We start from the raw sequence: 15,453 nt of genomic DNA, 5'->3' as shown, positions 1-15,453 counted from the left end.
AATGTAAAATATCTAAAATATCTATCTAAGATATCAAAAATCGATTCAATAGAAATAGTTAAGTGCACCTCAAATATTTAATCACGTATGAATTGAAATTGCAACGCTCATAAAAAATTAATTAATTTTCTTCTTGTATTATATTAATTATATTAATTTCTTGACTTATGAAGAATCTTTAATTATATTGAAATTTAAAGATGTCTATTGTCTATATAAAGCACCAAAAATATTATCCAGAGTCTAGATAGCACAAAACAGAATCATTTATAGAAAATTCTAATATTTGGTTTGATTTATAAACTAAAAAAATTAAATACATTTTTCCAAATATTGGTTTTGCGTAAAAAGTCCCGTTTTATCAAAAATGTTCTAGAATTTTTTTTCAAGTAGGTACTTACCAATCATTTTTTTACTTTTGACCCCTTAAACTACCAACTATATAGATCAAATTTTCTACCAGAAACCATAGGCGCAACTAGAGGCCAAACACTGGAGGTGCTAAAATTATAAAGAAAACACAGACCCGCAGGGGCTACGCCCCCACACTCCCAAATAACACACATAACAATTATAAGTCCAAAAACTCACAAAAATATGTGTTCCTTTTAGATATACGTTTTTTTTTTTTATATAGGCAGAAAAACTTATGTGAAATCTTTGATTAACATTTTTAATCTTAGCTATGAAAAGAAAATCTTTTATGATTTTTTAACTGTAGAATATTTTAAAAATGTCTCATAGTTATAAATAGCTCAAAAAAAGTTAAAATTGTTTTAACATTTTACCATGTAAAGAAAATTTTAATTTTAACATTTGGTAAAAATTTCAAATATCTAGGCTTATTCGTTTTTAAATTACAACAAAATATCAAAAATTGATGGATGAAAATTCGTTAATTTACTGATGAAAATTGAAAATTGAATGTTGTACACATTTTAGATTCAAACGCTCATAAAAAATGTATGTTACTTTCCAGTAAACTTTTTTCTTTTGTTTAAGGTAGGACAAATTGTGAGGAGTCTTCTATCAACATTTATAATGTTAACTATGAAAGGAAAAACTTTTATAAATTTCTAACTGAAATTTTGATGAATTCTAAATTCTAATTTTTGATATACCTATAAGTTATAACCATTTCAAACAATAATTTGTGTTTCTGCTTAAAACGAAGATATAAAAAAAAAACCTTACGTAAATAGCTAAAAAAAAACTATTTTTTCATATGATCATAGCCGCAAATAGGGGAGGGGGGCTTTAGGGGCTAAGCCCCCCCAAAAAAATGTCCATAACCCTCCCAAACATTTCCTACATTTTGTTTTAAACTAATTCAATATTATCAAAGTAAGGCCCTATTATAATAGGCTATAGCCCTATATTAGCCCCACCAAATCTCAAACGCGTATGCATATGATTTTTCAAATTTTGGTGCTTCTGAACTGGAGGTGGTAAATTAAAGTTTGGGGATGCTGAAGCACCCCCAAGTACCTCCCTAGTTGCGCCTATGCCAGAAATCAGCCTCAAAGACTAAAGTTAAGATCAAAATAATTTTACAATCCCGAAAGGTGCACCTTTGATGACAATAATAACAAATCATTTTAAAATCAATACGTTCATTGCTCTGTCAAGAATCTAAAATTAAGATTTAAAAAAAATAGTATAGAAATGGGCTCAGTATTTAATTGTGACATTGTGTACTGACTATAATGACTTAGTGAGTAGTGACTAATATTTTTGCATAGCCGCATAGGGTTGTTCAATATTTGCGCTCATGTGATCTGAGATCTGTTATCCCGATGAACATACACAGAATTCTACAGAATGCTTTTATGTCTACTACACAATTCAATTACATGCTATAATAATTTTAAATTATATATATATTTTCCTTTCAAAAATGGTTGTTTAATGTTTAAATTAAAAATACATATTTGATATTAGGTACCTATTTATTTTGTGACTAATTTTAAATTTATAAAAATAAAGATTTTTTTTTTAAATTATTATAAAAATTAGGTATATTATAACACCCAAAAATTTACAATAGTATATGACCCACTGATTGAATATTGGTAATTTGTATTTCTAATAAATGCTTGTAGGTGGGCAGTATTACAGTCTTGTAAAGTATTCGAATAATATTTTAAATATTTTTTTTTTAAAGTACCTACATGAGTACCTACTCAATACAAGTACCTACCTATATGTGTTCAAAACAACTATACAAGCTACTAACTACTATTTATTTTATGGATGTTATTAATATGTAGTTAGAACCCTGTATTTTATAAAACGGTAACATAATTCAGGTTTTAAATTACTTAAAATAACTGGTTGCTAACAATGTTAAGACTTGTTATATAATTTATATTGGATATTTTAATTTATAATATTTTTACAACTGATAAGCTAATTTTTTACTAAATAGAGTTATGTAAGATTTAATTATTACATACACAAAAAACATCTATTTAAAAATGATACCTCACTCAACATTTGATTTAAAGATTTATTAAACAATAATTTAAATGAATGACCAAATAAACGTGTTTATTTTTTAAGTAAGTCAATAAAATAATATATTCCTTTAAAAAAAAATGTGAATGTAAACGTTAAACAAATTAAATTTTCAAGTTAACTTTCCAAATACTGCTTATAAGTTGTGGTAAATAATTGTACACTAAAACTTTCAGTAACAAGATAAATATCTTAAACGAACTTTGGTAAAAATTAAAATATAAAACATGCTTAGCCTTTTGAAGCCAATAAATATAAATGTATAATTTAAAATCAAGGTAGATAACTAGAAAGTAAATAACCGTGTGTAAAATGCACTTTATATAACTATATATGTAATATATGTATACACCTTAATATATTTTTAATTGGAACTCATAGACATAATTTAACTCTGAATAATAATTGAATGTTTATTTACAATGGATAATGTTCCTATACAATTGATGCATAAAGAAAACAGTAAAGCAAAGTTCACAATAGAATTCTAAGCTGTTCATCTTTTGGTACTTTATTAAGCAACAAGCGACCATCATAACTTAAAGAAGCTAATATCCATGAATCTGCAGAGGACCATTCAACACAATACACAGAATCTTCGTGTTGATCACACGTGGCTATTATTTTATCTTCAATGGAAGATTTTGTTTTTATGTCTTCGTTTTCCACAGCTGATGAAGAAATTCCAGTTAAACATGTAATAAGGACTTGACCGTCACTTGAAGCTGTTCCAATTAATTCGTCGTGTACTGGGTTATATCTAAAACAATCAAATAACAAAACAAAATATTATGGTGGTTGTTTAAGCTAAACACAAAAATAAAGTAGACTGTTCATTTAATTTTAAAAACAACTTCTACATCAAAAATTTAAAAAATTTTAGTTGCATTTAGGTTTTCAAATTAAAAGTTGAACTTGAAATACCATGTTTTTTTTTACTTTCACACTACTAATTTATCAATGTATTCAAAATTTCTCAAAATTCTGTATAATAAACTGTAATTTTTACTATTTCTTTTATATGAAAGTTAGGTTTCATAAAACCTAAAAAATATAGTTTAATATGCATTATAAATAAATTGTTATTATAAAATAAATTTAGTATTTCATAAAATTAAAATATTCTGATACAGAAAAAAGTCTCGGAAATTAAATTTTAACGGCATTTTAATGATAAAAAAAGAAATAGTATCTAATTACAAAATAGTATAAAAAATAGTTAACATTTCAAGAAAAATATATTTTCAGTAAATATTAATTAATGTTGTGAATTTCAATATAATATGATTGTGTTTTATTACCTAAGAGACCAAATCCAATGAGAATGATCAGCACGAGATATCAGAGGTTGTCTGGGATTACGTATATCCCAGAACTTAGAATATCCATCATCACCGCATGTTGCCATATAGTATTGACGATTTGGATTAAAATCAAAATCTCTGAAATTATTTCAATATATTACCATAAGAATACATTACTTTCAAACATTTGAGATCAGAAAATAACTAAATATTTACAACATGTACAATATATTTTTACTATTGTCTATTACTAAAAAATAATCTTTATTTTGTTTAATATTAAACTATTAAAAAGTACAAACATAAGTAATGTAACTTGTATATATGGTAAAGAAATTTTTTATTTTTATTAATTTGCGCTTTACATGTATTATTTGTAAATATCATAATTCTTAAGAGAACGTGATACCCGCATGTGTTTTCTCCGTCTTACAAGTGCGTAACATAGCAAATTATATGCTCATCAGAACACGTGGAGCTCCATTAATTTAAAAATTAGAGTGAATTGACCTTTTATAAAATTTAAAGGCAAGATTATTATCTAGCAATTTTATATGCTTTTTATTAATTTTTAATTTTAAAGCGAGTTATGAGTAGGTAATTTAATATGTACAAACAATTTACAATTTTAAAATACTAATAACTCGCTTTAACATTAAAATATAATAAAAAGCATTTATAATGCCTAGGTATAAATCTTACCTTTAAATTTTATATGAGGTCAATTCACTCTAATTTTTAAGCTAACAGAGCTACATGTGTTCTGCTGAGCGTACAATTTGGTATGTTACGCACTCGTAAGATCGAAACAATGCATGGGAGCATCACATCCTCTTACACCGGTCCTAGCTGATTCTCACGCAAGCGGAGAAAAACAAAATAGCTTGTATTTCACCGCAAGCGGACAACGCATTGTGTGCAGAATAACACGATCAATGTATAAATCGCACGCACTAGCTAGGACATTCATTAAGTTATTTTATCAAACATTGATTATACCTAATAATTTGAGTATGAACTCCATCTAGACTCCATGCAATTTTTGTCTGGGTTCTTAAATCCCAAGCTTTTATATTACAATCATCAGCAGTTACAAATTGTAAGTTGGCACTTTGTGGATTCCATTTTCCAGTAGTAAATCTTGGTTGACCTAACAAATGAAATACAATTAGTGTATTAATTTATTAAAAAATCACTTTTCAAATATATACCTACTTTTTTTTTTTCAAAAGTGGGAAATTATGAGTCTATATACCCAGTAAATAATCAGATATAAATATGAGTACATTACTTACAAATATCAACTTTTATTTTAACAATATTTTTGTCTGCATTTAAAATCTAAAATGTCATACCTTTACCATCCAATACTGCAGTACATACAATTTTTACTTCACTTTCACCCACATCCCACATCACTATATTATTATCGATAACAGAACACATGTATGCGTCATTTGTAGGATGAAACGTGGTCACCTAAATGAAATGAAATTTAAAATATTAAAATCGAAAAATAAAACTATATAATAAATACCTTAACATCAGTACCATACTTCTCTGTAGGAAAAGTGATGACATTTTCTAAATGACCATCATTCTCTGGCAGTCGCCATAAAGCTGTGAATTTCTCACAATCTCGTTCTATACTAGCATAACAGGTAGTTATCAAGCATTTGTCTGTTGGAGAAGACGCTAATGACCATATTTCACCACAGCTATGCTCATATATCTAAAATACAATTATTATACATGGTAATAACTAATAACCTTTATCATCAATTTGATCTTATTTTACACTATTTAAAAGCAAAAAAAAATGGAGACAATATTTTATCAATACACACTTGAGGACAAAGTGTATTGGTCTCTTCTTGTAGTTTAACGAGGTGTACTTGATTATTTGATGTGATCAACGACTGAGTTCCGATTAAAAAGCAGTCTTGATCGCTTTCAGCGTGCAGAGAACACAACGATCTAGCCTAAAATGTAAACAGACTTGATAAAAAATTTCTCATATCCCAACAAGATATAATTATGTTTTTATTATTATCTAAGTACCTGAAATTCAACTCCATAAATTAGAGGGTTGTTGGACATGATGTTATTCGACATTACTTTCTAGTATTCAATTTCAAATCTTTTAAGTTAAACTGTCAATAAGTGTCATCTAACATATATGTGAACATTTTACGATCTACAAAAGTTACTGAAGTACGTACTAAGTATTAACTTGAATTAATTGAACTATTAGTACCATTTGATATTTCTTCCAGTATTCTTTTAACTACTATTTCTGCTTCTCAGTAATAAATTATTACTAATTAATTGGCATTTGGCAATTTGGCATACCTATTATTATTTAATATTTATTATTTACTCAACGCTAATTTTTGATCTGATATTATTATGTCATCTGTATTATGTCTGTGTAGAATATTCGACTGATAACTGATAAGAAACGATGTCATATCACCACATATCACAGATTACGTGAAACATGTTGTTATGTTGTTGTGCATCCCATAGAATGCAGCTTGCTACCATTCGGCATTCCAAAACAAAATAAACAAATAAAAATCACTATCAAGTATTCAGGTACTCAGGTCTCCGAGATCCATGGTTAAAGCACCTTACGAATCTGAAACGTTTTTTGTCTTAATAGTTAATTTTCAACATATTTTAAAATCTATAAAAATGGCGACGACGTCGGTGTCCGTAGAATTTCAAAACCTCACATTGTCCGAGTGCTTCGACCAAGGCCTGTCGTCTTACGAGAGTATTTGCGAATCCACAGAACCAGCCAAGGAATCTGGGACGCAGGTTTGTGTGATCTTATTAATGTTTTTCTGATGACTTTACTCTCTGTTTTCAGTACAGGATAATAAAATGCATGAAAATATTGGAGCACACTACACAACTCGTATCCGCGGCGGGCATGTTCAGCAACAATGAGACCATCGAAGAGATACCAACGGCCGACGTCAAATACATGTTATTGCCATTCATTTTGGGGTCTCTGGCCCTAAAACTCACAAACAACGGCAATAGATTGGATGTTGTCAAAACAGCGGAAGTATATTTCAGGGATTATCTACAGAGGTATGTATCGAAAGTGTGTTTGATCATTTCAATGCTTTAGAGTTTAAATGAGTCAACAGACTATATTCATTTTTGGGTTATAGGTGTAAAGATTATGGATTGGCTGACCATACAATACCACCCGAGTACACAGATTCTGAAGAAACCACTACTCAGGCCACTATGGACTTTTCTCTCATGGCTCGCAGGCGTGCCGAAAAAATTAAGAGTTACAAGGAACAAAAATTAATGGAGTCTCAGTTACAGCTGTTGAAGGAACAGAATGAACGTGAGTCTGAAGATGACGAAATGAGAAGAAAGTACATAGTCTCTTTACTGAAGTACAATATTGGCAAGGCTTTGGAAGAATTAGATTCTCTTCAAGCCGAAATGAGAATTTTACACTATAAATTGAAACATGAAGATGAAGACAACCCTGAAAATGCAAAATCTCAAAAGCTCAAACCTAAACCATTAATGCCTATTATTATCACAAAAAATGAGTTTCAAAAACAAGTATTTGGTGCTGGCTATCCGAGCTTGCCAACAATGACAGTTGAAGAATTCTGTGAACAACGTATCAATGATGGAATGTAAGTATAAAATAAATATGTTTGAAGTTTTAAATTTCATATTATATTATTTATTCTTATGTTAGATGGCATTTACCTACTGGTGATAATACCAAGTGTTTACAACAACTGTCTGAAGCCTCAGAACCAGAACAAGAAGATAAAGAAGACAAAATCAATGAGGAAGAAAAAGAAAACGAAAGACAACGACTAACAGCTCGCGACGAGTACAAAGATGACCATCGCCGAGGATGGGGTAATAGGCATAATAGAAGTTAAAAGGGCCTGATAAGAGTCGTTGATATTATAAATGTATTATATATACAAAATGTGTCTATTTTGTATGAACTATAATACAAAATTGATGTATAATCCTTTACAAATACTATTAATATATTTTTTTAAATAGCTATATTAAATCCAAATAAATTTTAGTTCTCCAAAAGTTGTATCATTGTTTGTAAATATGTAATTACATCATTATACAATTATATTTAAAACCTAAACATACATTGTATAGCTTGAAAATAGTACATTATATGTTAAGGCATTGGAAAAAAATTATTTATTAACATAATTCATAATTTGAACAAATTCAGAGACTGATCTTTAAACTTACCAGTTGTGATAGTAAAAAAACATAATTTAACATAATATGTTACGTTACATTTATTAATAAAAATGTATATAATACAAAACAAAGCTGCTTTTTTAATGATATTTTATATATATAATGAATTTTTACTTCTGGTTATAGTTGGTATTGAATTTTCATCAAATTGTATGTGATATTTGAAACAGCTTCATAGATGCGGACATTGTATAGGTGCATTGCCTAATTGTCAACTGATAATAAGTGGTGTGATTAGTAATTAATTACTGGGGGGTTTGGGTATCATATCATCCTCAATCTTAACTTTTTTTTAAAATTGGTAAACTATATTTAAATACTTATTTAACTATACACATTATTATTTATAGGTACAGTGGTTTCTGCATAATGTCGACACGTTAGGATCAGACCATTTTGCCCATATTAACCAATGCCCACATTATAATGAATCCACTGTATTAGGTGCATAATAGGTATTTTATAGGGATAATACATAAAAACTTGACTCCACTATGGCACTATATGCTAGCTGTACATAATTAAGATAATATTACTTAGTAGTAAGCTATTTTTTTTATAATCACTATTGCACAAATATATTGAAATACGGCATAACAATGCAGTTTAGCTCCCAACTGATTTTTGGAAATCAACAATAACAATGATACTATCGAAATTTGTCAGCTGGACTTAGTTTAAAAGTTATAACTTATATCATTTTTAAGTTAAAAATGTTGAGTATTTTACCACTACATACGCAGATTGTTTCACAAATCTACATTAAAAAAAAAAAAGTAAATTTTAAAACTTTATTAAATAGTGAGTAATTATTTATTTTAATGTGTGTATGCATTTATGCATGTTTATTACTATAATATCATTATTATTCAATAATTACTATAAATAAGATACTTCTAATTTACATGGTAAAAACTAAAAAGGTAATTTAGTTTTTCATAGTTAATAAGTAGTAACTTGATAACAATAAATTCTCATGGTAATACCACAGATTAAATGAAAATATAATATCTCATATTATAGTCTGTAGAAATACTATAAAATATTATAATGAGAGAAGGTGAAGCAACTTTACAACATAAGAATTTACTACTTTAACTAGTATTTCTTCAAATAAGCTATACATTTTCTTTTTTACACTTTTAGATTCTGAGTGTGCCGCACAATGAATGTATTGATTTTACAATGGTGTGTGTTTTTCTTTTTATTTGTGTACACGATAAGTAGAAGATATAATACTTCGATTTTCAACTTCAGTATCTTTTTTTGTGGTGAATATAGTTGGTGCATTGAGATCAAAATTTAAAATTCTCAGTAGTTTTCAAAGCCTGGACAAACAAAAAAAATTTAAGGAAAACCGGGAGTTTTTACGCAATCACTTTTCGACAAAATCAATTTTGATGTAACTCTTAAAAAAATTACTGTAAATACATGGATTTTCACAGAATGTTTATATTAGCATTTTCTACACCATACGAATTTCAAAATAATTTGATTCATGTAGAGCTATTTATAGACATGCAATTTCGATTATAATTGGTTTTTTTAAATTAATCTTAATAAAAATGTGCTCGGTCAAAAATTTGAAAATGTATTACAAGGTTACTCATAAGTTGGAAATTAAAAAAATAGCTGATCGTTTATTCACAGTATTTTTTTGAGCATCTGAAGTTCTCAAAATGTAAGAATTACGAAAATTTGCAAATTAATTTGAGTTGTAAATTCATAAAAAATTTTCTTTTTATATCTAAGATTTGAATTTAATACAATATTACTCATAAGATTATCAACTTTTATCAAGAAAAAATTTCTAATGGAAAGTAAAATTCAATTTTTAATTGTTTGTAACTCAAAAATGATTAACCGTAGATACTTCAAATTTACGCCAAGCATATATTTATTTTATCATTTTCAATACTAGGTTTTTTTCTTTAAAAATCAATCAAATTTTATTCGTTGGGTCAAAAATCTTGAAAATTTAATATAAGGGCACAAGGCTCCCCTAACACAATGTGTTAATTTTCAAATTTTTGACCGAAAACATTTTTATCAAAATTAATTTTAAAAAACCAATTATAATCGAAATTGCATGTCTATAAATAGCTCTACATGAATCAAATTATTTTGAAATTCGTATGGTGTAGAAAATGCTAATATAAACATTCTGTGAAAATCCATGTATTTACAGTAATTTTTTTAAGAGTTACATCAAAATTGATTTTGTCGAAAAGTGATTACAATATCAGTTTAAGAATATTAAAAATACAAATGCAAGATTTTTTCTCAAAAGCATTTAAAGTTCAAATTGTCATAAACTTGTTAACAACAAGGTTCCACATAAGTAGTTTATGCTATAAACAAAAAATATGTTAACACATTTTTTTTAAAAAACATTTGAAGTTCTAGTTTGGACAAAATTAGAATATATTTAAACGAAGAAGTGATTTTAGTTTTTTGTTATAATTGAAAAATATTATTCGTGGGTACTTAAAACTTCTAAACTCTTAAGTATATTATGTATATAATTTTATATTATTAGGTATCATAATATACAAATAATATTAATTCAACTTTTCTACCGGCTAGTCGGTATTAATTATAATAACATAAATATAATAAAGAATATCCCTTAGCTGACAAATCATTTCCACTCAGAATCCTTTTTCGTATATAATCATATTACCTATATAGTATATAATATTATCATTGAATTCAATTCATAATATAATTTGAATACCATCCATTACAGTTACCCAGAGCTGGATTATGGTCAATTTCCTTTTTTTATTCAGATTTATTAATTTGTAATAAATATTATTAAAATAAATATAGCATATACATTTTTTTGGCATATAAAATAAAAAAAAATATACATAATATATATATTAATTTATCGTAACAACTTTTCTAATACCTGTATTATTGTGAATCTGCCCGTTTTTATTAATTTGAATAAACAACTATTATTATTGTTAATAAAAGGAAATGGAAAAAAGACACATGACAAATGTAAATTATTATTTAATTTATATTATTAAATAGTTTTTACATATCAGATCAAAAACCACAATTTTCACATTCACAATTTATTAGATTTTATATTATAAGTCAAATGGACAATTTTTTTAAAGACTTGATGACCTTTCAAGTTTTTCTTCCAGTTCATTTCTCAGCTCTAAAAATGAAATCATTAAATTTTGCAGCCTTGATTTCTCATCTTTAATAGCTTGTAATAACTTTAAATCTTTTTCTATATTTTTTCGTTCATTCTCAATTTGGTCTAACGCATTTTGTGTCATACTACATTTAAATTTATTGATTGTTTGTTTGTTGTTCCAATTGACTTGTTCAAAATCAAACACATATCTGTTATCCGTTATGGCATGGTTTATTTTGTTTTGTGCTTCATCTTCAATTTCCTGCATTTTAATTATACGTGCAATTTTTTTAATTCAACAACTTAATTTTTGAAAACTTTGACAACAATGAAAATATCTGGAACAAAATTAAAAATAGCCCATACACCTGAATTAATATAAATGACAAAAAATAAATTAAATACTTGATACTATTTATGAACTAAATACTTGTTCAATTATCAAAATTACCAAAATATTTTTCATATTTTGGTTTATGATTAATTATATTGTTAATTTATTTAATTTTGTGTAGGAATATGATGAGTTGATAGCCAAAGTAATAAGAGACAACTGTTTAATATAACACATGTTCCAGCAATAGAAACAAAGACTAAATATTAATTACTAATAAGGAAGTATGGACCCTCGTTAGTAAGTGGGTACCTATCATCATTAATCAATCTAACAGTCACACTAGTATGCATGCAAAGTTGATGATATCCTTTTGAGTACGAAAGGAAAAGGTAGCATAAAATAATCAGACATTCAGACAATTACACAAGTAATAAGTACCATTGATAATAATACACAAGATAATCGGGATAGTCACAATTCTTAAAACGGGGATGTTCAGATATAGCTCAAACCTCAAAAAGAGTTACAAGCCTACAGTAGAAGAGCAACAAAAAATGTTACATAAGAGAAAACTTGTAGGAGTGACATTAACAGATATCATGACATACATTTTGGGAATTGTCTACTTAATATCAATGTAAATTAAAAAAAATCAACATAAATTTGTATACATTATGGATAAATATATACCTATATTGAAGATAATTTAAATCTAAATTGTTTCATGTTTCATACAAAAATCTAAATTTTAGGATCAATAAATTGAATTCTAATTAAGATACACATTATAATATGAACATAAATAACAAATTAGGTAAAATAATGGAATATGTAATTTGGAATTAAAAACAATTGAGATCTTAGTGATCTTACCTTTAAAAATAATTTTTAATTGGTTTATTAAAAGTTATTGGTAGTGAAAATTGAAAAATATAATAAACCATTATTAACGATCAAAGTTACAACACTCAACGCAAATCACAGATAAATAAAAATCATTTAAGTTCATTAATAAAATATAAATAAATGGTAATTGTTTTAAGTTCTTAACTTAGAAATTTCAATTTGTACTTTGTAATAATTAATAGGTGTCAACTACCAAGGAAATAGGAATTGCCGGACTATAGGTCGTGGACCACGGCTATAGATATCAGAATAGTGGATTGTATTCATAGATAATATAGATCTTTATTATCTATGATTGTATTATGATTGTATGGATCACATAGAGTATTGTATTATAACCACGGTATATCTTAAACCGTGATCGAGATAGATAAACAATATTGTTAATAAACAGCACGGACTACAGAACTATAGATATACAGGACTGGCGACGATCACGATAACGCGGTCAGAAAAAGGTATACAGGTTTCGGGTGTACGGGGGGGATCTTCCTTTTTGAGCCTCAGCGCTACCTGGTGGCAATAAATAACATCTATTTTCAACAAATCCATGAGAAACCATAAATAATAATTACTATTTGTTGTTTAATAAATTAATTCTTCTGTTAAATTGTTAATTATTATACGAATTTAACTACCTTTACCACCAACCATGGCAAAATAACTATTAATTATATAATATTAATATGATACATAGGTATAGTTAATATAATGTTTAAGGAGTAACGGCTTAATGAATAACAAGCCAAAAGTCAAAACTATAACAATAGTAAAATGGTACTTATTATTCAAAAGTATAAAATTGATAGGGTAAATTAATTAATTAACAGTTTTGACATTTTTTTTTTCTTAGAACTTAGCTTTTTGGTTTCTCTGTTCAGATTTCTTGTGTACTGCTTCATCCGCATTGTAATGTAGAAATGTACTATGGAAGTAAGCATTTCACTTTCATGTTCTACACAAGGAAATTTTAGTAATTTCTGATGATGTTGTAATAAAAAATGTACAGTCTTATCAAACACCTCAGGAACATTACAGTATTGTACAAAGCCTTCTTCAATTGCTGAAACTAATGTAAAAATTGAATAATTTGGATGTATCAAGAATCCTTTAGACTTCAAGTTTGTTAAAGCTGCTTCTGGTCTTGTATCAGATCCTTAAATAGTTACACAATATTGGAAAAAAGATAAATTAATACAATTATTGGTACCACAGAAAATAGAAAATATTTCTAATTGTATCATAATCAAAAATTAAACATACCCTTTAAACCAGAAAGACAATTTAAACATTTAGTTCTTTTAAGAACTATTTGACGGCACATAAAACCACATAAATAATATACAACACATTCTTTAGCTGTATCTTTTTGAATTTCACAGTAGTTATGATCTGGTATAATATCAACAACTGTAGCGTCTAACGGATCACATTCATCATCGTCATCAATAATTTTATTTATTTTTTCTTTTAGTTTTTCTATTTTTTGTTGCCTTTCTGATAGATTGCTTTTAGATAATTCTTTTAAATCAGTCAATGTTATTTTAGGTGTTGTTGAATCAAGAATCTGGCAGTGTCCTGTTTTTGGAGGTTTTAATACTGAATATATTGATAGAAGTTTATACACTTGTAAAAACGTAGGTGCTATTGGGTGTTCATTTGGGCCAGTAGCTTGGCGAACCATACCAAAAAATTGCTAACAAAATATTTAAAATAAATATTATGTAAGTTTCAATATTTTATTTTTTTTAAAAAAATAAGAAAAATTCCTTCTATACGATCTTGATTCATTCTGTTTGTTAGAACATATTTTAATTTAACTTCATCTAAAAAGTAGTTACTGAGTTCAATTGTTGACTTTATACTGACCCGCAATCCTTCAGATGTACTTTTTGTGAGAAACTCATTTGAAGTAATTTTGCCATTAATAAAGTTAGTTTCCCATTCATCAAGCCAAATAAGAGTAGTCTTTAAAACCTTTATACCCATATTTATACAAGCATAATAATTTCAAATTTTAAACATTACATTAACTTACATCAAAGTCATTACTTCCTTTTCTTATGCCTTCAGCTGCATACTTCCTATTAAGAGCATCAAAAACTGAGTTAAGTATATTTGTGAAGTTTTCTGTTTCGATACTGTCTTTGAGTTCTTCATCTTTTACATGATATCTATAAAATCTAATTGCTTTTGCCATAGATTCACTGAATATCTTTAACAAAGTAGACAATCACAATTTTGAAACATATAATATAATACATATTATTATATTATATACAAATGTTAGATATTTACTTGAGTTGCTAATTTCACAGTCATTTTTGAAAATGTGTCCAGTTTTAAATGTCTTTATTCTGTGCAAATAGTATCATTCCATAAAATGTCGTTCAGAGCAATAGTTGTTCAACACAATTGATTTCATGTATTTTTTGTTTCATTAACGTATCATTCCATCAAATGTCTGTTATGACAATAAATGTTCAACGATACTTATTTCAACATAACAATTTTCATGTACATATCATTCAAAAATAATATTTTCCTACATTCACATTTCGTAAAATATCTGTTCCACGTGAAATAATTCCGATGAAATATAGGCTTCCGGAATTTACAATGTTTTAAATATATGTTTTATTCGTTTTAAACATTGTCTCCGATTTAGATCATTCTTTTTAAAATAACAGGAACTGTATTTTGCATATTTTGCATATTTCATCGTTTTTACCTATTATATACGTCATATTTAATGCATATTTTTAGGTTTATAGTGCATATTATTATTTATAGCACATCAATTTGTTTTTCGTCGTATTTTCACGATCACTAGTGGTGTAGTGGAGGGTATACGGCGTGTACTTACCTCCCAATTTTAGATTAATGCGTGTACCCTTAACGAAAATCGTGGTTCGCGGGTACACGGACCATGATCCATACGTATTAAC

The 15,453-nt window shown here is 27.3% G+C and overlaps 3 protein-coding genes across 3 annotated transcripts; 1 reads left to right on the top strand and 2 right to left on the bottom strand.

Annotated features, from left to right (window-relative positions):
* Positions 1-2,864: 2,864 nt before the first annotated feature.
* Positions 2,865-6,188, bottom strand: LOC100159595 (EARP-interacting protein homolog). The gene is made up of 7 exons (XM_001950885.5): positions 5,883-6,188; positions 5,669-5,803; positions 5,359-5,553; positions 5,177-5,300; positions 4,821-4,971; positions 3,819-3,959; positions 2,865-3,277 (listed from the first exon to the last, which is right to left on the bottom strand). The coding sequence occupies exons 1-7, from the start codon at positions 5,934-5,936 to the stop codon at positions 2,992-2,994; spliced, it is 1,086 nt and encodes a 361-aa protein (XP_001950920.2). The 5' UTR covers positions 5,937-6,188; the 3' UTR covers positions 2,865-2,991.
* Positions 6,189-6,267: 79 nt separating this feature from the next.
* LOC100161645 (immunoglobulin-binding protein 1) lies at positions 6,268-7,919 on the top strand. The gene is made up of 5 exons (XM_029486575.1): positions 6,268-6,419; positions 6,487-6,644; positions 6,697-6,923; positions 7,007-7,495; positions 7,561-7,919. The coding sequence occupies exons 2-5, from the start codon at positions 6,519-6,521 to the stop codon at positions 7,751-7,753; spliced, it is 1,035 nt and encodes a 344-aa protein (XP_029342435.1). The 5' UTR covers positions 6,268-6,419; positions 6,487-6,518; the 3' UTR covers positions 7,754-7,919.
* Positions 7,920-11,110: 3,191 nt separating this feature from the next.
* Positions 11,111-14,210, bottom strand: LOC107884446. Its single transcript, XM_016806529.2, has 3 exons — positions 13,769-14,210; positions 12,473-13,661; positions 11,111-11,600 (listed from the first exon to the last, which is right to left on the bottom strand). The coding sequence occupies exons 1-2, from the start codon at positions 14,187-14,189 to the stop codon at positions 13,321-13,323; spliced, it is 762 nt and encodes a 253-aa protein (XP_016662018.1). The 5' UTR covers positions 14,190-14,210; the 3' UTR covers positions 11,111-11,600; positions 12,473-13,320.
* Between the last annotated feature and the right edge of the window lie 1,243 nt (positions 14,211-15,453).

Source organism: Acyrthosiphon pisum, chromosome A1 (assembly GCF_005508785.2).
Source record: "Acyrthosiphon pisum isolate AL4f chromosome A1, pea_aphid_22Mar2018_4r6ur, whole genome shotgun sequence".
Classification (NCBI taxonomy): domain Eukaryota; kingdom Metazoa; phylum Arthropoda; class Insecta; order Hemiptera; family Aphididae; genus Acyrthosiphon; species Acyrthosiphon pisum.
This window is presented reverse-complemented; position numbering and strand designations above follow the sequence as displayed.